General features: G+C 46.7%; 1 protein-coding gene across 3 annotated transcripts in view; it reads right to left on the bottom strand.

Annotated features, from left to right (window-relative positions):
- The window catches only part of MASP1 (MBL associated serine protease 1), a 66,492-nt gene extending 43,439 nt beyond the window's left edge, over positions 1-23,053 (bottom strand). Inside the window, exons 1-3 of one of the 3 annotated variants that reach the window (XM_038416916.2) lie at positions 22,638-23,053; positions 16,607-16,832; positions 897-1,074 (exon numbers count right to left, since the gene is read on the bottom strand). In XM_038416916.2, coding sequence (XP_038272844.1) covers positions 897-1,074; positions 16,607-16,832; positions 22,638-22,642 — 409 coding nt within the window. In that variant the 5' untranslated portion in view covers positions 22,643-23,053. The remainder of the gene's footprint in view (positions 1-896; positions 1,075-16,606; positions 16,833-22,637) is intronic. The other 2 variants (XM_038416917.2, XM_038416919.2) reach the window with 2 other exon arrangements.
- Between the last annotated feature and the right edge of the window lie 833 nt (positions 23,054-23,886).

Genomic DNA, 23,886 nt, shown 5'->3' with positions numbered 1-23,886 from the left:
TGCACATGGCTGGAATGCTAGCTGCAGTTGGAGCATCTCTGTAAATAGTTCTCCTATTAAAGAGCCAGGTTAGGTTTAGAAACATGAAGTCCTCTCATGTTATTACCCAGCCCATGGTGCACGCAACAGACTTTGCCACTGCAGGGGTCAAGACTAAATCAGAAGAGAATAAATAAGAGAGAATGATGGAGAGCTAGGGTGGGAGGAGAGAGAACTGGCATGCTGTCCAGCAGGGGCTCTCAAGCTTGTTCATAGTGCGCACCACATCTTAATACAGAGATTGTCTCCTGGATACCTCTCCTCTCATTTGCAAACTCCCAGACCACCTCACCTGCCATTCACAGCGTGGTAACATCTCTGCAGAAAGTGTTCTCATTGAAAGCAACATGGGGAAAAAATGTGAGTGTCTTTAACGGGCTTTGATGCAATTCAGTGGCTGGGAACAGGGAGGAGAAGCCAGCACCATGTGCCCAGCCAACTCTCCACATGCCACCAGCAAGTGCCCTGCAGACCACAGTTTAGGCAGCCTCTGCTGGGTGCCAACATGTCATGGCAGTGGGCATCATGCATCCTTCTGCACCCCCCTGAAAATGTCTCAATTTGCAAGCACTCCTTTGGGATTAATTGAGCTCCAGTGGAAGTCACCCCCAGCTCTGCTAATACTCAGCACTTTCCATGGTGACCATAGGCCCTGCACTGCTAACAGCTGTTGGAAATTCTCTTTGTTCAAGAAGCAGCGGCCTGTGCGTTTGGAGCGGAAGGATCTGAACTCTACCCATCTCGAGCCATGAAGTTCTGCATCATCCTCAGAGCCTTGGAGTCCTAAGGGGCTATAGGTTTGTAGCAATATCATAGTGTACCTGTGTCTGCTACTTCACTGCAAAGGAGCTACTTACCCACTGCTGTGTAATGGGCGTCAAAGCCGGTGAAGCGCTCCTCATTGGAGAAGTCGGATCTGAACGTGAGGCCCATGTAAGAACCTGGAGACAAGACCACCTGCTGTCCGGGGGCCTGCTCTGTGTCTGTTGTCTCCCTGCCACAGAAAGTTGCCAAGACTTGGTCTTCAGCCTCAACCTATTAAAAGCCGAAGAAAGACTCTGTTAACACAAGGCATGGCTGGAGACGCACTAGTCTGCTCAGCTACTCAGCCAGCATGGTGCACGGTATTCACAATTGACACTCTACTCATAGGAAAAGGCTCAGGCCACCAAAGGGATCAACAAGGAGACTGACTTGGTGTGGAAGAGCTTCCAGTGAAGTCTCTAGTCAATCTTGTATCATGGCAAGTTAGATTTCTTCCTAAACCACCCATTTAATAGACACTCAGACCCAAAGGTCCCACCATGATCAGCCAGTGAGACCCCCTGCCCTACACAGCACAAGCCACAGGACTTCACCCAGTAATTTCTGTAGTGAAGATAATTTTTCTCCCCAGCTGGGTGAGTAAACACCGCTGAACCCAATAACGTGCAGTTGAACATTGAGTAAGGCATCTCCAAGTGATGAAGACCCAATGAGTTTGGAATCTCCAATGCTGGCATCTTTGCAACAGCTCTTGGTAGCTTGCTCCATTGCCCAGGCCTATCTTGCAGTGACATAAAGTCGCCCTTCCTATTTAACTTACATTCTGTTTGCTGCAGCTTAGGCTGCGAGTCAAGTGCCATCTATTATGTGACCACTTGAAATGGTTCAGCAGGTTGTCTTAATTACCAGTGCTTAGGAACAGCTGAGGAATGACTCTCTCATGAGGTATGAAAAAAAGTTTCCAGAGGGTTATGATTTTTATTTAAAAAGATATATCTGTATTTTAGCTGATAAAGAGCTAGCGAGAAATGTCAGATTGACACTGCTGGAGACTGAAGCTTCCTCTTTATCTGCACAGCGTTTGGATGAACTTCCATTCACCCCCAACCCTGCTAGTGTACCAGAGAACAGAGAGAGAGCCCACTCCCCACAATCCATTTGATTCTAACCTCTCTGCTGAGCCTGACAACTGGATACCACTTACACATTTATGCTGGAGGCACCTACTCACTTAGAAGCAGACGGAGAAACCAACACTCCTTTCTCGATGGCTGCCAAAGAGCCACCAGATTGAAAGGTGCCAGATTTACATCCCTGAAGACTGAAGTCTTCTGCTTAACCACCTACCAAGCCCTGTGCTGGCAAGGATGCTTCAGACTTCCCCCATTCACTGTCCCACCCATAGAGATCATGGCCATGCATCTTTCATGACATCATTGCAGCAAAAGCCAGCTGCCTGGGGGTAAGAAGAAGATTCCTCTATGCGAGGTTGTTCTGTAAGTGTCCCGTATGGATGTTTGAAACCTCAGCTGGTGCTGGCCACTCTCACGGACAGCAGTAGCTGGGCCATTGATCTGATGCAATGTGGTAATTCCTCTGTCCCTAAGACGCAACATCGAAGCGACATAACGCAACATCAGCTTGACATACACATGCAGGGTCAGGGACACTGCTGTGTGTTCTATTCCTGGACAGAAATCAGGGGTTTTTTTCCATGTCTTCCGAGCGAAAGCTTGTCTCTCTCACCCACAGCAGTTGGCCCGCTAAAGATATTACCTCACCCACCTGGTCAGGCAGAAGGAGACATCCAAAAGACCTGGTAATATCAGCTACACATAACAGAGAAAAGGGGAGGTGAGTCTGCTTTGGGAGGGGGGGAATCAGGACAGACTGTGGAGGAGAGAATGTGAAGGTTAACTTAGAGCCAAGGTGTGCAATTTATATTCACAGCTTTTGCCTCTGGAAGGTTCCCCCCGCCCATCTCCTGTCTCCATGCTGATCAACTCCACAGGCACAGCCTAATCTTCCTCTGCACTTAGTACTGGAAGCCTCTTCAGAACCCCAGGAGATCGCCAGTGACTATTAAACAGGCAGAGTAACAGGGCGACAAGGGAACTCCAATCGCAAATTCGAGGAGGCCATCAAGGAGAGGGAGGCCCAGCATTTAGATTTTGTTAAAAAAAACAAACCAACCCAAACATTTCTACAGGCTTATTTTTAAAGATTGAATTGAGAAGCGTTTGGGGCGTTGTTGGGATGTCCGTTCCCCTGCAGTGCTGGAGACCCAAACGCAACTGGTTTTGTCCTATGAAGGAGATCCAGAAAGTGAAACTGACTAGGAACTAAAGTGAAATTGACCAGCCTAGTTTTATATCCTCAGCTGAGCAAAGTGTGATAAGTAACTGAATTGCATCAGGAGCCTGTGGAATTGCATTCAGTTTTTACATCCGAAAGAAAGATTAGGAACAGGGCAGGGAGATTTTTTAAATAATCAGATGGGACCAAGTATCTCCCCCCCCCCCAGCCCAGTCTCCAATCTTTCCCCTCTGAATTAGCGTCCCTGTGTTTTTGCATGCTAACCTCCTGGGACCTATGTGGTATGCACAGAGATGATTAGAACCGTCAGCAATAGGACAATTCCATTTCACAACTACTCCTGGGGTTTCGAAATTTGTTTTCATTACACATCAGAACAAAACCAAAACTCTTTGAACATTTTTCGCGAAATGGAATTGTGTCAGAATGGCACTTGCCCCCTCTCTCTCTGCTCAGAAATAAACCAAGAACATCGGACCTCAAAACCATTCTACTGAAAACATCATTGGAACCCATATGTCTCTCCAAAACATTTCAGCTTTGATGAAACAGACTATTTCAGTGAAATTTCATTTAGCTGAATATGTTCAGCCAGCTCTATTTCATATTTAAGTGATTATTACTATTATTATTCATTCATAGTGTGGTAGCATATAGGCACCCCAGTCCTTGACTAGGACCCCACTGTGCAAGGTGCGGTACAAACACAGAACAGAAATGACCCGCCCTGCCTCGCAGAGCTGACAGCCTAAGTATACTGATGGATACAGGCAGAGAGGTGTGACCAAGGCCACAGTGCAACAATACTGGTCAATGTCAGAGGGAGTGATCTCAGTCCACCAGCTGCCTAACTGCTGAGAGGTTTTTTGTAGGTGTCATGGCAAAGGAGAGATGACTCTTGTGTTCTGCTCTAGCTCTGCCTCTGGCCTCGGGTAAATCGCTCTGTGCCTCTTCGTCTCGCTCTATAAAATGGAACTAATTCCTGACTCCCAGTGGGACAGGGAGGCTAAATTCATTTATGTTTGCTAAAGGCACAGGGGTCAAGTTTTCTAATGCACCTGAAATGACTTCGGAGCCTGGTTCCCAATTTCAAAAGGCTTAGATGCCCAAGTCCCACTGAAAGTCCTGCAGGTGACTTTTGAAAATGGAACTTTGGATGCTTTTGAAAACGTTCCCCTTTGTGATCTCTCCACAGAAGGGGGACAAATGAATCATTTTAAATGATTGTCAGTTCATAGAATCATAGAATCATAGAATCATAGAATATCAGGGTTGGAAGGGACCCCAGAAGGTCATCTAGTCCAACCCCCTGCTCAAAGCAGGACCAAGTCCCAGTTAAATCATCCCAGCCAGGGCTTTGTCAAGCCTGACCTTAAAAACCTCTAAGGAAGGAGATTCTACCACCTCCCTAGGTAACGCATTCCAGTGTTTCACCACCCTCTTAGTGAAAAAGTTTTTCCTAATATCCAATCTAAACCTCCCCCATTGCAACTTGAGACCATTACTCCTCGTTCTGTCATCTGCTACCATTGAGAACAGTCTAGAGCCATCCTCTTTGAAACCCCCTTTCAGGTAGTTGAAAGCAGCTATCAAATCCCCCCTCATTCTTCTCTTCTGCAGACTAAACAATCCCAGCTCCCTCAGCCTCTCCTCATAAGTCATGTGCTCTAGACCCCTAATCATTTTCGTTGCCCTTCGTTGTACTCTTTCCAATTTATCCACATCCTTCCTGTAGTGTGGGGCCCAAAACTGGACACAGTACTCCAGATGAGGCCTCACCAGTGTCGAATAGAGGGGAACGATCACGTCCCTCGATCTGCTCGCTATGCCCCTACTTATACATCCCAAAATGCCATTGGCCTTCTTGGCAACAAGGGCACACTGCTGACTCATATCCAGATGTCAGTAGGCTGGTATTGTTTAATTACCCCAGGGATCAGCATCTGAATAAGGTCTCATACGCCCTTGCTGGAGTTCACTGGCACTGGAGGTACAATTTTCATCTTGGGCAGACATCCGCATGTGAGCTCCGATGGAGCTGGTGCACAGGCTGCGGGAAGGGGCTAGCCACCCTGAGTATGTCCCTAGGATCTTGGCTGCCCATGCAGATCAGGCCTACACTGCTATTTTTAGCATGCTAGCTCCATCAGGCCGATGGGAGTACGTGTACCCATGCTGGGAATGACGCTGCCAGACCCTCAGTGAAAACCAGCGTGGGTGCAGATTGCCGGCTGTACAGAGCAGAGGGAGACCCCAGATAAATGCTGCTGCAGTAAACCCATCTTGGCCCGTTGCTGTGGTGTTGTGTTGTCAGCTTGTCCCCTCCCTCGGCTTCTAGCTCCATGCTGGCCTGGGCATTGTAACCTCCTCCAGCTGCTGTTCACAGCACCCTGCCTGCGTTCCTATGAGGAGATTTGAATAGGAAGAGCCCCCCTGCTTTCCCCCACTGGGGGAGGGGGTGGTGGAGGAATGTTGCTTTCCAAGTTCGTGACAGCCCTGCTCCTTTTCATGCCAAGTGAATTCTATTAAGGGGAGGACTAAAGAAGCCATCCCCCATTGCCAGAGGATGGATCAGCACTGTGGCTGCCCTGATCTTCCCATCTCCCTCCCTCTGGAGGGCTCTCTGGTCTTGCGATTTGGAACAGCTGGCTCCCCATGCCCCACAAAGGAGAGGGCTCTGCATGCCAGTGGGTCTGGATGATCTGGACTGGCCTGGGAATGTGAGGATGGGCGGCCAAGTGACTGAGCTCCTGTTTCTGTTGGGATATGGACAGGGGTGCATGTGGCACAGGGGCCTGCACCAACAAAATGAAGAGGTCTGAGAGTGTGATAGGTGTGAGAGAGAGGCGAGTGAGTGTGCGAGGAGTATGTGTGTGCGAGGGAGGGGAATGAGTGTGTGCAGCAATTGTGTGTGTTTGCAGACGTCAGGGGAATGGGCATGTGGGGGGTTGTGAGTTGGACAGGGCTGTGTTTGTATGAGTGAGGGGTGTGTGTGTGGAAACTGTGAGCATGACAGGCAGGAGCTTTCAAGGTGTTCCTAACGCTCTCGCTAGCATGCAGAGCTGCAAAATCTTTCCTCCTTACCTAGTGCCAGGCCTGCAACCCAGCGCCTGGGCGAGGTGCCAGGCTCAGAGTGGCGGCTGGGTGGCGAGCTTGGCTTGGCATCCATTCCCCTGACAGCTCTGCCTGGTCATTTCTGTTGCCTCAAGGCAGCAGCAGCCCTGGGGACTCGTGCGATCCCCCTTCCTGGGCTGGAGGATTTCACTCTGGTGCTCCCCTGGCCTCAGCCTCACTTCTTGGAGCCCATGTCTAGCTCCTCCCCTCCAAATCCTGGGGTGCAGGGAGCCCCTGTGTCATCCTGTCTCTTGGCTCACTGGGAACGTAGGCCCCCACGTACAGCCCACCCTTTCTGCCATGCAGTGGCACTGGTTCAGTTGGGCAAGAGGCCCCAGAGAAAGGGGGCAGCATTTGGACCGTAACAGTTTTAGAATTTGGATTAAATGAAGGACAAATATGTAAAGGTGGAGCCGATCTACAACCCTGGCTTGATTTAACCCAGACTCCAGGCACAGACCCCCTGCTCACAGCACCAGGGCACATATCGTATCACATTACGGTGAGCAGTTCTCCGCTGGCGTTGGTGTCCGACGGATCCAATGCAAACGCCAGCTGCAGATAGGGCCAGCCGCACAAAGCAGAAAGCCATCTGCATGCTCCCTGTATGGTGCCTACAAGGCAGAGGCAGCATATGGAGAATGAAAGCTCCTGGAAAAAGCTCCGGCTGGTACAAAACGCAGCAGCCCATCTGCTTGTGGACACAAGTGACTGTGAAGGCATCAGCTGGGCACTTTGCTCTCTGCTCTGCCTCACCAGGCTCTGCCCCAATACTCAGAGCCATCTGTGGGATTGACTGTAGCTACCTGAGAGACACCACGCCCTCTGCAACTGTGATCTCCCACCACAGCTCCCTTGTACTGGAACAACGAATCTATCCACCAGCAGGGGTAGGGTCACAAGCGTCGGAGACAGGAACCTTCCCAGGAGTTGAACGTAGACTGGGGAACTCCCTCCCACAAGGAGATGAGAACACCAGCTGAAATGTCAACTCAACACCTCCCCTCCCAACCGCCAGATTTAAACTGTGACTGAAGGTAGATCTCCACCATTGGTTCTCAGCCCCAACTTTCCTCAAAGCTTTGAGAGGTGTAGATCCACTGTTCTGGTCCTGATGCAGAGGAGAACCTGTCCTACATCCTTCAGATCTCACTTTCTGCTGAGACCGAGGGGGCTTGGGTCTTTTGTCCCCACTTGGCCTCATCTCTAATAATAAGAATCATCTTTGGTAATGTTGTGAGGACCCCACGGAACGTGTGACTTATTTCATATGAGAAGGCTGTACATGTTAAAAGCAGAGAAGCTCTGCAGACGCTATTGAATGTCCCTCTCCAACCTGTTGGTATCTCCTCTCCTGCTGTCATGTTCCCAGAGGGCCTTCAGCCCTGCCCTAGGATTGCTCTGCCTAATGAGCCATTTATATACATTACAAGTGGTATGTTTTGCTCTCCTCTGTCCAATTAGTGCATTCCTGGGAGGGCAAAGGAAGCGGTGATGGCTGCATTTCTTGACTGCCTGCTTTGTGCTGTTTTCCTGCAGCAGATATTTCCAGTGCTGAGCGGAAAGACTAAATTCCATTTGGAGCTTACAAAATTCCGTTAACTTGGGGATTTCAAAACAGATCTGCAAGGTGTCATTGCCCTGGTTATCCTTCCGCTGGTGCCATATGAAGTGCAGGCTCTGTGCTCAACAAAACCGTTGTAGTTCTGGCTAAGTCAAAGGAGCTACGGTGATAGAAACCAGCTGAGGATCTGGCCTTGAATATGAAATCTGATGGAGCAGGGGCTGCATCTCTTGCTTCAGTGTGTGCCCAGGGAGACCTCATTTCTTTTGGACCCCTCAGCAATTGTCCAAGGAGAAAGGCCAGAGTAGGCTCATAAATCATTACCCTCCTGATTGATCTGGGTGCAAATGGCTTTGAACTAAGGACGCGAGGTTGACTGACTTGGAAAAGATAGTAAAGGCCAATGGCATTTGTTGTCCAACTTTTAAGAGGATTTAACATGCAATAGAGAGAATGCTGCTGTTTTTTAAACCAGGATTAAGTTCAGCATATTCTTGCAGTGATTTTCTCCACTGCAATTGATGTTTCCCGAAGGGACACATCTTCTCTAGTGAAAATGTTGACATAATGACCCCGGACAGGGAGACTCCAAACAAACAGCCAAGATTTAATTACCAGCCGGCTCTCTGGATGCAAATGATCTATGAAAAAGTACACAGTCCTCAGCAGCAGCATCAAATATGAGCCAGGGAGGGTGACCTTTCTGTTTATTTTACTGACAGAGGCCTGTCACCGCGCCATGTGCTGGAGGGGATGGAGTCCATCGCAGATAAAGCGTCGCAGATACCTTCAGCGAGGACGCTGGTCTTTTCTGCGAGCCCGGCTCTGCAGCTCTTACTCATGTTGAGTACGTGGGACTCATCCTGTGAGAAAATGCCATCGCCCAGAAGGGTTCCAGATTCTGGCTCGATGTTTGTGTCTCTGTCCATAGAATCCTAGAAATGTCGGGCTGGAAGGGAGCTCGAGAGGTCATCTGGTTCAGTCCTGGGCACTGAGGCAGGATCAAGCATACCTAGACCATCCCTGACAGGTGTTTGTCCAGCCCGTTCCTGAAAACCTCCCCTAATGGGGATTCTACAGCCTTCCTGGATCACCTGTTCCAGGACTTACCTACCCTAAGAGTTAGGAAGTGTTTAGCTGCTGCTTAATGCATTTGCTCACAGTTGTGATATCTCCTGCTCCTGCTTTGCCTGACTCCACGCTGACCCTCGGTTCCAATTCCTAGCTTCTGACTTTGGCGCTGACCCTGGGCTTTCACATCTGGCCTCTCACTCCAGCTCTGAGCCTGGGCTCTGACTCCTGACTCCTGCTCTAGCCACTGGGCATGACCACCCACATCCCAGTCACTGACATAAGAACGGCCATATTGGGTCAGACCAATAGTCCATCTAGCCCAGTATCCTATCTTCTGACAGTGGCTGGTGCCCCAGAGGGAATGAACAGAACAGGGCAATTATCGAGTGATCCATCCCCTGTCGTCCACTCCCAGCCTCTGGCAGTTGGAGGTTTAGGGACACCCAAAGCATGGGGCTGTGTGCCTGGCCATCTTGGCTAAGGGCCATTGATGGACCTACCTTCCATGAACTCATCTATTCTTTTCTGAACCCACTTATGCTTTTGGTCTTCACAACATTCCCTGGCAATGAGTCCCACAGATTAACTGTGTGTTGTGTGAAGAAATACTTCCTTATATTTATTTTAAACATGCTGCCCGTTAATTTCATTGGGTGACCCCTAGTTCTTGTCTTATGTGAATGGGGTAAATAACACTTCCTTGTTCACTTTTCTCCACACCAGTCATTATTTTATAGACCTCTGTCATATCCCCCCTTAGTCGTCTCTTTTCCAAGCTGAACAGACCCAGTCTTATTAATTTCTCTCATATGGAAGCTGTTCCACACTCCCAAACATTGTTGTTGCCCTTCTTTGTACGTTTTGCAATTCTAATATATCTTTTCTGAGATGGGAGTGATCAGGACTGCACGCAGTATTCAAGGTGTGGGCGTACCATGGATTTATACAGAGTCATTATGATATTTTCTGTCTTATTATCTGTCCCTTTCCTGTTGGTTCCTAACATTCTGTTCACTTTTTTACCAGCCACTGCTCGCTGAGCAGAGGTTTTCAGAGAACTCTCCCTGATGACTCCAAGATCCCTTTATTGACACTCATACTGTTAAATCTGGAGTTTCCTGGTGAGCTGGCCAGAGATCACAGCTGTTCCACTAGCCCAGCAGGTGGGTTGAATGAAGATTCTAGGTGCATGTACATCTTATGGGCCACATTTTCTAAATTGTTCTTGAAAATATGTGTGTGATTGTGCAAAGCCGGTACTTATAGGCACTTTAGCTTGCAAATGTGCACATACAAATTAGGCAGTTAGGGACAAATCCACCATTAATGTGGAAGGACCCAATTCCATGTCACCAGCAGTTTATTTAGCCCAGTTTAGGAAACATTAAAAAGTACTCTGGGTCTCCCTCTATATACAGACCCAGGTTCTCTGGACTGGCTGATCTGTGCTCGTTGCAAGCCCAGGCTGGCAGGAATGGAGAATGGGATGAGGGCAAAGATTTCCAAACCTGGAGCCAGTAATAAAGACAGAGCAACTCTGTCTTACCTTGGCTGCTAAGGGTCTCAAGGGGTCATTCTGGCAGGGAGGGATCAATCCAATGTAGTGGTGTCCTGGCCATCCTCTTGGCTGTACACTTAAGCTGGTGGCCTACATGAATAGGGGTGAGTGACACAGGACAGTGACTTTATGTCACTAGAGGATATTCCCAGGCTATGGGAATTTCCACTAGCTGGATTGGCCAGGAATACGGCCTTTTTGAATGTCATGTATCTGACCATACATTGCAGTAAAGCTTCTCTAGGAATGTTGTCGATTACATCATCCAGTATATCCAGACGTTCCTTTGCAGCACTGTGGTCCAAGCACTGAGCGGAGGAATCCGTACGTAGGACTCTCCAAACGCCATGCACAGTGCAGGGCCAGGGAAACAACCGCTGATAAAGGCAAATCTGCGGGGACCCTTTTATGGCAGCAAGTCGCAGTCCCATGGAAATGTGGAAAATGTGCACAGGACAGAGGCACTCATGATGCTCTCAAGAGGGCATTGTGCGGCTTGAGCCGTAGCACAAGATGTATCCACTCTGCAGTGTTATACACACTTCTAAAACCATGCAACTGGGGCACCATTTGGCCTTTCCACGGTCCAGCCTGGTCTGTGGTCTTGCAATATACTTCACTGCAGACATCTCTCAAGAGCAGGGTCTCCACCAGTTCCTTCCTCTCCTTATGGGCTAGGGATGGCAAACCCAGGGCCTGTAGCATAGTGCCTCAAACAGCATGAGGCTGACCCTTTGCAGCCCACGCCCTGAATGCAGCTGCAGTCCTCAGGGGGATCACGTCAGTATCACAACACAATGATTTTCCCTCCTGGGATTTATGTAAATATTGGCTTCTTTCATGATGCCCCCTATTGAGCAGCTTTCCTGATCCAATGTGACTAACCACCTCTGTTTTCTCCTCCAGCTGCTCGTAAAAGCTCCCTTTTTTGGCTTGGCCTTTCTTGGCTAATCAGCCTCTCCTGCCTCTGCAACTAGTTGTGAATGCAAAATCTGCAGCCACTCAAGACACGGCTGATCTCAACAATGAAGTCTCCTGACTTTACCTTACAGTCTCGCCCTTCCCTCTGTCGGTCAGTGTGACAGCACCACCCAGAAGTTTAGAGCTCCATTGTGTTGGGTGCTGCATGAACACACAGTATGGGCTTGTCTACATGGGGAAATTGATCAGAATAGCTCTCGCAGAATAAATTTGGTGAGTGCACTAGTTATTCCTAATCCAGAGTGATTTTTATTCTGGAATAGAGTGTTCACATGGGGAGCAATTCCAAAATAGCTAGACAAGCCCTCAGAGTCTCTCCTTGTCCTGTCTACATTTATACAAGATGCAACATGTGGGGGTTGCAAACTGAGCCCCTAATTCCAGAAAGCATTTAAGCACATGCTAAAATCTCACTGATATCAATGGGCCTTAAGTACTAGCTTAAGTGATTTCCTGAATCAGTGCTGATGCAAAGACCGGGGAATGGAGGATGTGGGTTACATAGGCTCATGATGTGAGAGTGCAATGCAACTGACTCATTCAAAGGGTTGACTCTTAATTATAATAAAAAAATTACCAGATTAAAATCAATGCCAGGAATGTTTAACCTCAGCCCTGATCCTGCTATTAAATCTGCCGGGCTGACTCCTATGACAGAGATCCCTGCTGCGGGCATAAAACTGCAGGAACATGGGGCCTTAGGCTGAAATTTTCAAATCCAGGTAGGGGCTTTTGGCAGAATCCCTCCCTTGAAAAGTATGGAAGTTGTGGGTCTAGATCCCCGAGTTAGATTTGAAAACCTCAGCCCAGCACAGTAAGCTCCTTGGGGATGAGGCTGTTTCTTCCCAATTTGCCCGTAAAGAGCCTTGAGGTGACATAAACAAAGAATATCATTGACTCTCATTCCAGTTTCATAGTAGCAGCCGTGTTAGTCTGTATTTGCAAAAAGAGGCTGCTACTATGAAACCTGTCATTATGCAAGGCACTGAATTTAGCCGTATAGAGTGGAAATCTGTTAGTCTCTAAGGTGCCACAAGTACTCCTTTTCTTTTCTCGTTCCAGTGAATCTCAAGCTGCCCTGCCTCCAGATCTATTATCCTGAGCTGAGTGAAGCTGCTAGGTCTGGTTCGCAGGAGATCATGCCAACCTATTGTTATTTCAGAGTCACATCCCTGGGAGCTCCACTTTGATTTTCTGGGTCTGAGAGAGGTGAGAAATTCCACTGAAGTTGAGGCATTTCGCTTAGGGCTTGTCTACACTTACTGGGGGATCGATGTGCGGCGATTGATGCATCGGAAGTCGATTTAGCAGGTCTTGACCCACTACATCGAACGCAGATCACTCTCCCGTCGACTCCTGTACTTACTCCACCTGAACGAGAGGCGGAAGCGGAGTCGACGGGAGAGCGTCTCCCGTCAATGTCACATAGTGTGGACCCCGTGGTAAATAGATCTAAGTATGTTGACTTCAGCTACATTATTCACATAGCTGAAGTTGTGTAACTTAGATTGACCCCCCCCCCCATAGTGTAGACAAGGCCTAAGTCTCAGGTGGAACTGTGCACAAAACCACCACTGATTGGCGCTGGTTCACCTGGAACTGAGCCAGATTTTCCCAGGAGGACCACATTCCAATAACCGCGTTCCCACTAGGCAGTACCTAGGCCTTACTCTAAAAAAAAGAACAGGAGTACTTGTGGCACCTTAGAGACTAACAAATTGATGTAATCTGTAAGGTGCCACAAGTACTCCTGTTCTTTTTGTGGATACAGACTAACACGGCTGCTACTCTGAAACTAGGCTTTACTCTGTGATTAGTCCCAGTGTGATGGAGGAAGCTATCTGACTCGAATGCAGGGGGGAGAAGAGGTAGACCTGGGGCAGGAGAGCTTGGGACAGGACAGACCTGGGGTGAATCAGGATTTTGTAGGGCAGGAGACTGTTGTCGGAAGGACTTCTGCCTCATCCATTGCAGAAGCTGGAAGGCGTGCAGCAAACAAGGCTGGGGCCGGTTGGAAGAGAAGGGACAGATTCATGCTGAACGCTGTGCTGGAGAATTGGAGTCTGTCCCTGCCTCTGCCATAGAGTCCCTGTGTGATACTGGGCAAGTCACTTAAACCAGCCTTTTCACAGGTGGCCATAGCTGTGGGTTCCTCATTTTCTTGGTGCCTGACTTGAGAGGCTGTGGCCTGATTTATAGAAGCGCTGGGCACTCACAGCTACAACTGAAGTCAATGCTGTGAACATATAAAGTGCAGTATAACGCTAAGTACTCTGAAAACTCAGGTCCTAAGAGGCTCAAATCGGCCATCCCAAATTAGTGAACATCTGTGACCTTAATGTCCCTGTGCACCACAGCTCCCCATCTGTAAAATGAGGATAATAGCACTGCCCTCTCTCATAGTCAGGCTGGGAGAATAAACCCATTAATATCTGTGAAGCACTTTGATATAAGCACCATGGAAAAACCCACAAGGAAATGAATTACAGAGCAGAGTTGGAAAGGGGGCAGTAAATAAGGGCTGGGGCCACCCACTGAACAATGAGGATAAAAGAAAAGATAGAGTGAGCATCATCCATCCTGGGCACTGATTAAGGCAGGGATCCTCTGCAAAGAATAGTACGTACTCATACAATTAAAGATGGTTTCATAATGCATATGTACAAGGGGGGCCGAATGAAGATTGCACAGGAGACCTTAATTCTGGTATCTCCTAGCTTCTGAGGGCTCCCTTAACATTCCTGTCATGCTGTTGTGTGTGTGTGTGTGTGTAATTTCTTGTATTTTTCTCCTGGCCCCTCTGATACATCTCCTTGCTAAAATGAACAAGCCCAATCTATTCAATCTCTCTTTGTAGGAGGAATTCTTTGTGCCCTTGACTAGACTCATCACAGTCCCCAAGTCTAATTTGCCAATTCCTTGCGAGGGAGCAAGTTCTTTCTTTATGGTTTTTACAATTATTGTTTTAAACGCGGAATGGATTTAGAGCTCCGGAAAAGTTATTATTCACCTCTGACGAGCCAGTCAGGAAGCTGAGATTTGGACATGTTCTCTGATGTGGACACGCCTCAAAGGTGATTCATCCTTTGCCCTGAATTCAGCAGCTGTCAGTCAGGACTCATGTCGGCTTATTGGCTAATATGACTCTTGGCCTCACTCGTGTTGACCTCTGGGAAACAGAGGCACATGGCCGACGCATCACATGACCTTTACTCTTCCTGTCCCAAGCCAGGATTTTCTTCTGTGTTGCAATGATGGTCACAATGGATTAGCCCAGGTGTTTGTGCAGTGGTGATGTTGTAGAGTGCCTTGAACAGTGCCTTATTGACTGATCCAAAATCCATCAAAACCAATGGAGAGTCTCCCACTCAGTTCGATGGGTCTTTAGAGTGTATGCCCCCTTCATAAAATCCACCGATATTAACAAAAGCTGGGGAGATGAACCAAGGCTGGAAATCTCCATAGATTCGCACAGCCACTTGGACATTCTCCTAACTTTTTCTAGCCTGGTCACTTGGCTCAGAACTTTGTAATTATTTCATCTAAATAATACGGATAGTTTTCAGGTCACCATCAAAACAGCCAGATGGATGTTTCTGAGCGTTTCACAGCAAGAATGTAATTCCCTGGCTGAGGCTTTGCAGGATAAATTTCAGCCTGGAGCAAATTTATACAGCTGAGATCTAAAGCCCTGTAAAAAATACCAGCCTCTTATGGAAACCCAGGAGCAAGAGGAGTTCTGCTGCCAAATGGCACCAGGTGCAAATAAAAGGGATTGTTATGATGAGAACGTGAGGGTTGGGGGAGGGAGTGAAGGGTAATGCTTGAAATTGGGGAGTTTCCAATGAATTCTATCTTCAAGCTCATTGCTTTTTTGTAAAGTTATATATATATGTATGTGTCTGTGACCTTTGTTCTTGGAGGAAAGCCAGGAAAAGCAGAAAGGACTAATCAAATAGCAGCGAGCGCTGTTAGTAAGGGACACGGTGCCAGCACGTTCAAACAACAACTAAAGCAGGAAAAATAAAATACAAACATTTTTGCTTTGTTTTCTCAAAGCAGAAATCTAAATGAACTGGAAACAAGCGGTGAGGGCTAAGGCGTGAAATTCAGCTCCAGATCCATGCTCCTCCCATCTCAATGATCCGCAGGGTTTGGGACTGGAGGTTGGATTTGAACTCGTCTCTACTGACAACCTTCGGTAATGGTAACGTATGTCCAGTCCTATAGGCCACTGTCAGCACAGAAAGGGGGAGCTAGCTACCAATGTCTTGCCTTGTCTGTACTGGCTGCTCCAGTGGGTGGCGCTCCATGGCAGCACTGATCTCTTTGCCCCAGGACGGTAGTAAGGAAATGCGGTGTGGCTGGAGATGCTATCTTTCAGAGGAGGTGTCAGCCTGAAATCTTGGATTGCTCAGGATTGATACAGCTCCCACAGAGGGATGTCAACCAGAAAGTCCTACCTACCATGTGGGTGACTGTAAAAGACAGCCTGGAAGTCTGGACCCAAACTTTAACAGCCAATCCCTGCTCCTGTAATGGACCAGACAAAACCTTTGGGTCTGATGACCTTTGGGAAAGTCTGGGAACAGATCCAAATGTAGTGGCTCAAGCCCATAGCTAGTGACTTGAACTGGATACAGTTTGAATTAGATACAGGATTCTTCTTCACTAGAGGGTAAGGCAGAGCCTGCAAGGATCATTTAGCATTCAAAATGTGAGGCATGGCACATGAAAAAGCCTTTCCAAATTAAAAGCATCTTCTATGCATGCTCCTGGCCATGGCATCATGCCTCTATTATCTTTGCCACCTGCCATGATCCTGGCACATTTGCCACCACAGGTTCTCCTTAGTGAGCATCACGGTGTGCTGGCATTTGGGTTCAGGTTCACACTCTGGGTCTAAGCCCTGTATCTGAACATCCTGCCTGTCCCTCTTCACAACATATTCCTTAATCCATTAAAGAACATCACCTGATCTGCCTTTGTCCCTTTTGCCATTGGCTGATAAACGCCAACTCAGCTTCCTCTTAGTTTTCTACTTGGCAAGGCAACGCTTGTGCCCTGTGAATGAAAAAAGCTCCTCGCCCACGCTGCTGCTACACTAAGCTCTCCAACACGGCCAAGCTGCATGCCCTCCTGGCTTTTGGGTTGACACACTACAGCAACGGCACAGAGCAGTGTGGGCATCTCACCTTCACGTAGTCATATTCACAGAGGTAGGACGATTCCAGATCAAAATGCATGAAGTAGAGCTTGATTCTAAATCCATCCGGCACAGAAATATTCCAAGTCACTTCTGAGTCACTGGGGTAGGAATCTGGGAAGTTAGGGGACTGGATCTCCCCAAACATGTCTGTTAACTCAATGGCAGCTGCACTACCAAATAGGAAGGCACAAAGGGACCAGGCCAGAAGGTACCTGCAAAACACACATGAAGATCAAATTAATGTTTCCCCAGGCTGAAACTCATCGAGGACACAATCTATTTGGTTTGTCCCATGTTCCAGGGTGGTTCTACTTTGACAAGTGCCTGGGACCGGTACACTATGGCTTCAGGATGGCAAGCGAGGAGGGTCTTTTCACCTTCCTCTGCAGCACAGGATGTGTTTCACTTGCCAAAATCACCTGGGCATGTCTCACTTAACAATTCCCTGCCAGTGCAAGGGCCTTAGCGACACCTCGGTCCCTCCTGGCAGCATGCAGTTTAGTCTCCTGCGAGAGTCCAACTGGCAGTCTGGCTCATGGGATGATTCCATCCAGTGCCTGAATAGATTCATAGATTCATAGATACTAAGGTCAGAAGGGACCATTCTGACCATCTAGTCCGACCTCCTGCACAACGCAGGCCACAGAATCTCACCCACCCACTCCTACGAAAATCCTCACCTATGTCTGAGTTATTGAAGTCCTCAAATCGTGGTTTAAAGACTTCAAGGAGCAGAGAAGCCTCCCTCAAGTCAACCATGCCCCATGCTACAGAGGAAGGCGAAAAACCTCCAGGGCCTCTCCAATCTGCCCTGGAGGAAAATTCCTTCCCGACCCAAAATATGGCGATCAGCTAAACCCTGAGCATATGGGCAAGATTCACCAGCCAGATACTACAGAAAATTCTTTCCTGGGTAACTCAGATCCCATCCATCTAATATCCCATCTCAGGGGATTAGGCCTATTTACCCTGAATATTTAAAGATCAATTACTTACCAAAATCCCATTATCCCATCATACCATCTCCTCCATAAACTTATCGAGTAGAATCTTAAAACCAGATAGATCTTTTGCCCCCACTGCTTCCCTTGGAAGGTTATTCCAAAACTTCACTCCGCTGATGGTTAGAAACCTTCGTCTAATTTCAAGTCTAAACTTCCTGGTGGCCAGTTTATACCATTTGTTCTTGTGTCCACATTGGTGCTGAGCTGAAATAATTCCTCTCCCTCTCCTGTATTTATCCCTCTGATATATTTATAGAGAGCAATCATATCTCCCCTCAACCTTCTTTTAGTTAGGCTAAACAAGCCAAGCTCCTTAAGTCTCCTTTCATAAGACAAGTTTTCCATTCCTCGGATCGTCCTAGTAGCCCTTCTCTGAACCGGCTCCAGTTTGAATTCATCCTTTTTAAACATGGGAGACCAGAACTGCACACAGTATTCTAGGTGAGGTCTCATCAGTGCCTTGTATAATGGTACTAAAACCTCCTTATCCCTACTGGAAATACCTCTCCTGATGCATCCCAAAACCGCATTAGCTTTTTTCACAGCCATATCACATTGGCAGCTCATAGTCATCCTATGATCAATCAATACTCCAAGGTCCTTCTCCTCTTCCGTTACGTCTAATTGATGCGTCCCCAACTTATAACTAAAATTCTCATTATTAATCCCTAAATGCATAACCTTACACTTCTCACTATTAAATTTCATCCTATTACTATTACTCCAGTTTACAAGGTCATCCAGATCCTCCTGTATAATATCCCAATCCTTCTCTGAATTGGCAATACCTCCCAGCTTTGTATCATCTGCAAACTTTATGAGCACACTCCCACTTTTTGTGCCAAGGTCAGTAATAAAAAGATTAAATAAGATTGGTCCCAAAACCGATCCCTGAGGAACTCCACTGGTAACCTCCTTCCAGCCTGACAGTTCGCCTTTCAGTAGGACCCGTTGCAGTCTCCCCTTTAACCAATTCCTTATCCACCTTTTGATGTTTATATTGATCCCCATCTTTTCCAATTTAACCAATAATTCCCCATGTGGCACGGTATCAAACGCCTTACTGAAATCTAGGTAAATTAGATCCACTGCATTTCCTTTATCTAAAAAATCTGTTACTTTTTCAAAGAAAGAGATCAGGTTGGTTTGGCACGATCTACCTTTTGTAAAACCATGTTGTATTTTGTCCCATTTACCATTGACTTCAATGTCCTTAACTAATTTCTCCTTCAAAATTTTTTCCAGGACCTTGCATACTACAGATGTCAAACTAACTGGCCTGTAGTTACCCGGATCACTTTTTTTTCCTTTCTTAAAAATAGGAACTATATTAGCAATTCTCCAATCATTAGGTACAACTCCTGAGTTTACAGATTCATTAAAAATTCTTGCTAATGGGCTTGCAATTTCAGGTGCCAATTCCTTTAATATTCTTGGATGAAGGTTATCTGGGCCCCCCGATTTAGTCCCATTAAGCTGTTTGAGTTTCGCTTCTACCTCAGATAAGGTAATATCTACCTCCATATCCTCATTCCCATTTGTCATGCTACCATTATCCCTAAGATCCTCTTTAGCCTTATTAAAGACTGAGGCAAAATATTTGTTTAGATATTGGGCCATGCCTAGATTATCTTTAACCTCCACTCCATCCTCAGTGTTTAGCGGCCCCACTTCTTCTTTCTTAGTTTTCTTCTTATTTATATGGCTATAGAACCTTTTACTTCCCTTTGCAAGGTCCAACTCTACTCGACTTTTAGCCTGTCTCACTTTATCCCTACATGTTCTGACCTCAATTAGGTAGCTTTCCTTGCTGATCCCTCCCATCTTCCACTCCCTGTATGCTTTCTGCTTCTTCTTAATCACCTCTCTAAGATGCTTGCTTATCCAGCTTGGTCTACAACTCCTGCCTATGAATTTTTTCCCCTTTCTTGGGATACAGGCTTCCGATAGCTTCTGCATCTTTGATTTAAAGTAATCCCAGGCCTCCTGTACCTTTAAATCCATAAATTCTTCAATCCAATCCACTTCCCTAACTCATTTCCTTAATTTTTGAAAGTCAGCCCTTTTGAAATCAAAAACTCTAGTTGCAGATTTATTTTTGTTAGTCCTTCTGTTCAGTTTGAACTGAATTAGCTCATGATCACTTGAGCCAAGATTATCCCCTACAACCATTTCTTCTATGAGGTCCTCGCTACTCACCAAAATTAAATCTAAAATGGCATCCCCTTTAGTCGGTTCAGCAACTACTTGATGAATGTGTCTGCCCCCCAGCAGACCTGCTCTACAAAAATGGCATCCCGGAGCGGTGCGACCTTCCATGTACTGTACGTGCGAGGTCACGCCTCATGAAGGCCGCCATTTTGTAGAGCACATATTTTTGTATGTGGCCCACAGCGGTGCCCTGCACAACTAGCATCCAGCCCATGGCACTGGAAAGCTTGACTTGCCCTTTGATCTTAAGATGGGGTAGCTGGGTGGGATTTAACAGTCTATGCTGGGCAGGAGGTGAGACAAGATGACCTGATGGTACCTTCTGGCCTTGAACTCTTTGAAACCCGGAATGGCTCCCCCATGGGGGGATTTCCTTAAGCAGATTGTAATGACTCCAAATGGGAATTTGGTGAGATACTGGGGCAAATAATCTGACTCTGATGAGAAATGTTTAAGATTGTTAATGAACCCAAGTGGTCGGGACCTCATCTCATCCAGCCCATGGGCGCTCAAGCATCACAGTGTCCTCTATCCCCATGTTGGGGGGTGGGTATCAGTGCTGACTCAAAGGATATACTAGGGAATCAAGTCTCTTTGAACGATATAGTGCACAGGTGCAATCTACAGCTTAGTATTTCCTATCTCTGCACACGGCCTCCTCGCAAACCCAGGGTATCTAACACTTTCTGAGAAACAGACAGGGGGCAGCAAAGTATCCTGCTAACTAATGCATCCGATGAAGTGAGCTGTAGCTCACGAAAGCTTATGCTCTAATAAATTTGTTAGTCTCTAAGGTGCCACAAGTCCTCCTTTTCTTTTTTGCGAATACAGACTAACACGGCTGCTACTCTGAAACCTGCTAACTAATGTGGCTTTGTTCAGGAAATGATAATTTAATGGAAGAATAAATATGCGAAAGTTTAATAAACTAAAGGAGCTTTTTAAATAGACTTAATGAAAGAATCAAGAGTATAACAGCTAAGCCTTATTATTGTTACTTACCTTCATCTCACTAAACTTGGATCACTGAGGATTTGTAGACACTACCTACATTGCCATGATGGGTTCTCTCATCAGCATAGGTAATCCAGAGGCAGACACTAACTAGGTCAATGGAAGGATTCTGCCATTGACCTAGTGCTGTCTACACCGGGGGTTAGATCAACATAACTACATCGCTCAGAGGTGTGGATTTCTCATGCCCTTGAGAGACGTAGCTAGGCCAATGTAAGTTCCCAGTGTAGACGAGTGCTGACTCTCCAAGTGTCTATATCTCCATAACTGCACTACAACAGACATACTGTGTATGTTATGTAAGGAGAGGCTAAAGTTATTTTTTTATCTATTTCCCTCTTTTCTGTTTGTGAGTCTTCTTTCTTTCTTTCTCTTGGGAGTAGGTATTAACCCCATTTTACAGATGGGGAAACTGAGGCCCAGAGAGGTTAAGGCCCAGATCTTCAAAGGCAGGTAGGCTCCTAATTTCTACTGAAATCACTGGAAGTGAGCACCCATTTCTCAGGCTTTCTGTCTGGTTCTGGGCCTCAGTGATTTGCCCAAAGTCACAACAGAGTTTGGATTCTACGCCTGTCTCAGGTCCCAAGAAATTAATGCTGATAATCCAGCCATTCTGATGCCCAGTCTAGTGTATTTTTCTGGCACAAAAATCTAATATAATTAAGTATTTTTTTTAACAAAACCAGTGAAAACAGGAGGTCTGCTTGGCATGAGACATTCGGCTTGAAACTGACCAGACCTAAGCAGTTTAATTCCATTATCCAAGTGAAAAAAGTGCAACAATAAAGGGACTGTGTAAAAAGTCAAATCCATTAAAAATATGATTTCAGTTTTCAAAACTAGACACTCAGGCCTTGACTTTCAGAAGCCATTAAAGCCAACAGAACTATTTATCCACAAAGCCTGGATAAATGTTTGCAAGATCAGAGTCTGAGTTAGCTATGCCAATGAAGAAATTAAAACTATATCTATGAATTATTTTTAACCTGATGGAGACCTTTTAAAAGCAGGGCAGTGGTTTTGTGTACCACAGTCACTTTCCTCAGCTTTTGCTGAGAAGCAGAGAAAGTTAACGAGAACTGAGAAATTTGGATCAATTTTTTTTCAATGCAAGTGAGTTTTAACATGCAACTTTCTGATGGCTTCTTTGAAACCACAAAAATGTGTGGAGGGAAAATCTGTTTCTCTTCTGGTTGAAATACATCTATGGGGCCAGATCTGTAGCTGGTGTAAACCATATAAGCCTCCTTGACTTTGACGGAGCTATGCGAATTTGCACCAGCTAAAGATTTGGCCTGTTATGTCTTTGCTTTGCTTTCTCGGTAACAGAGGAGGAAAAATAAGATCAAACTTCTCTGCCATGCCAGGAAATTCTTATCCTCAGGAAAGGGAGAAAAATGACTTTGGTCTGAACAGAGAAACAGAAACACGTACAGTACGTAACGCCCCTGCTGAAACTCACACTTTTCAGAATCCCTGCGAATGTTGTGTAAATAAAGCACTCAGCGGCAATGATATCACGCGCTTTCTTTGCAACTCAAGAAAGCCAGCCTGCATGGCGAGTCGTCCCCCAGGAAGCTAGAATTCCTGGGGACTCTGGCATGCAATCCCAACACTGGCATGGAGTCGAGATGCGGGCAATGTTTTATTTGTTGCTTGCCTCACAGACTAAGCAATAAAAAAAAAAGCAATCATCAAAGTAAAGTATTTTCCAGAGGCAAATCCCCTCCCCAACCCTGCCCAAATAGCACGGGAATCCCCTTGTCAGTTTCCCAGATGGGTACTTACCTCATTTTGCTGCTGTTTGTGTTTTCTGATCTGCTTGGATTGAGGGTGTTTTTGGTATCGGCTGTCTTGTCCCAAATGCTCCTCTGTCTGCCTTATCTTTGTTCAACACAGATTTGTGTGTGTGTGTGTGTGTGTGTGTGTGTCTGGAGTTGTCTGGCATTCTCCATGCAGGTCACGCCTTCCTCTGCCTGCTACAGTTCTACACACAAACCTGACTGTGCTGAAACTGTCCTCCACTCAGCCAGGCGGTTCTCGCAGTCCCTCCTCTCACTCCACAGGGATGTCTCCTGGACTTCAACAAAAGCCATAGGGCTCAGCTAGGTTTTTGTCTCTAAATCTGTGAGGGTATGTGTGTGTGTGTTTGTGTTGTAAGTTTTTTTTCCAGCCTGCTGTGCCAGATGGCTAAAATTTGCTTCTCAACAGGGTGCGCTGCAGAGACACCAGCACAAGATGAGCCGGGAATGTATGAAACACAAAATTGTCCAACATAAATAACTGAAATTAGATTTGGGCCCGGGCGCTGGAATTCAGATATGGGTTTTTGGGACCAGATTTCAGCCTCTCCCCACCACAGCTCCAAAGTTCAGAGTTTGGGGTTCCACTCTGGTTTCAGAGAAAGATTCTAATCACGACAGTCAGATCTAGGCTCAGATCCAGGTTTCCAACCCCCGCAAAGCTCAGAACGGGTTGGATTCAGGATTCTCATTCTGGGATTAACAGCAACATTCAGATCTGGATTTGGTTCTGGATTTAGAGCCCCTTAAAGCTCAGGGGTGCAGGCTTTTGATTCAGACACATCTCTAAAAGGAATAGCTAAAACCATGAATGCTTTCCTACCCTAAATAGATTCATTTCCCCCTTTCTCTGAACAAAAGGAATGACTTGCCTGTAACACATACTGGGAACAAAATCTATATGGGCTGCAAACAAGGGGACTGTCAGCCAGGAATCAAAGGGAGCACCCACTCTTCTGCCAGACAAGATGCTCTTTGAGAGTTTCAGAGTAAAATTTTAATACCTGTTTGCCGATGTCTGCTTAATCCGGTTAATGTAAATCCTGCAGACACCCAGAGGCAGGCCTGGGTACATATGCAGCATGTTAAACACACACCCAGGCAAGGAAAGCAACCAGGCAGGGAAATGAAGATGTGTTGGCACAACTTATTCTAAACAGCATGTTTCTAAAACCTTCCAGGACTTCACCAGCTCTCTGTTGCAGGGCTGGGGCTCTGCAATCAGAGGGCACCTG

This window comes from Dermochelys coriacea, chromosome 9 (genome assembly GCF_009764565.3).
Source record: "Dermochelys coriacea isolate rDerCor1 chromosome 9, rDerCor1.pri.v4, whole genome shotgun sequence".
NCBI lineage: Eukaryota > Metazoa > Chordata > Testudines > Dermochelyidae > Dermochelys > Dermochelys coriacea.
The sequence above is the reverse complement of the archived record's forward strand: the minus strand, read 5'-3'. Positions and strand labels throughout refer to the sequence as shown.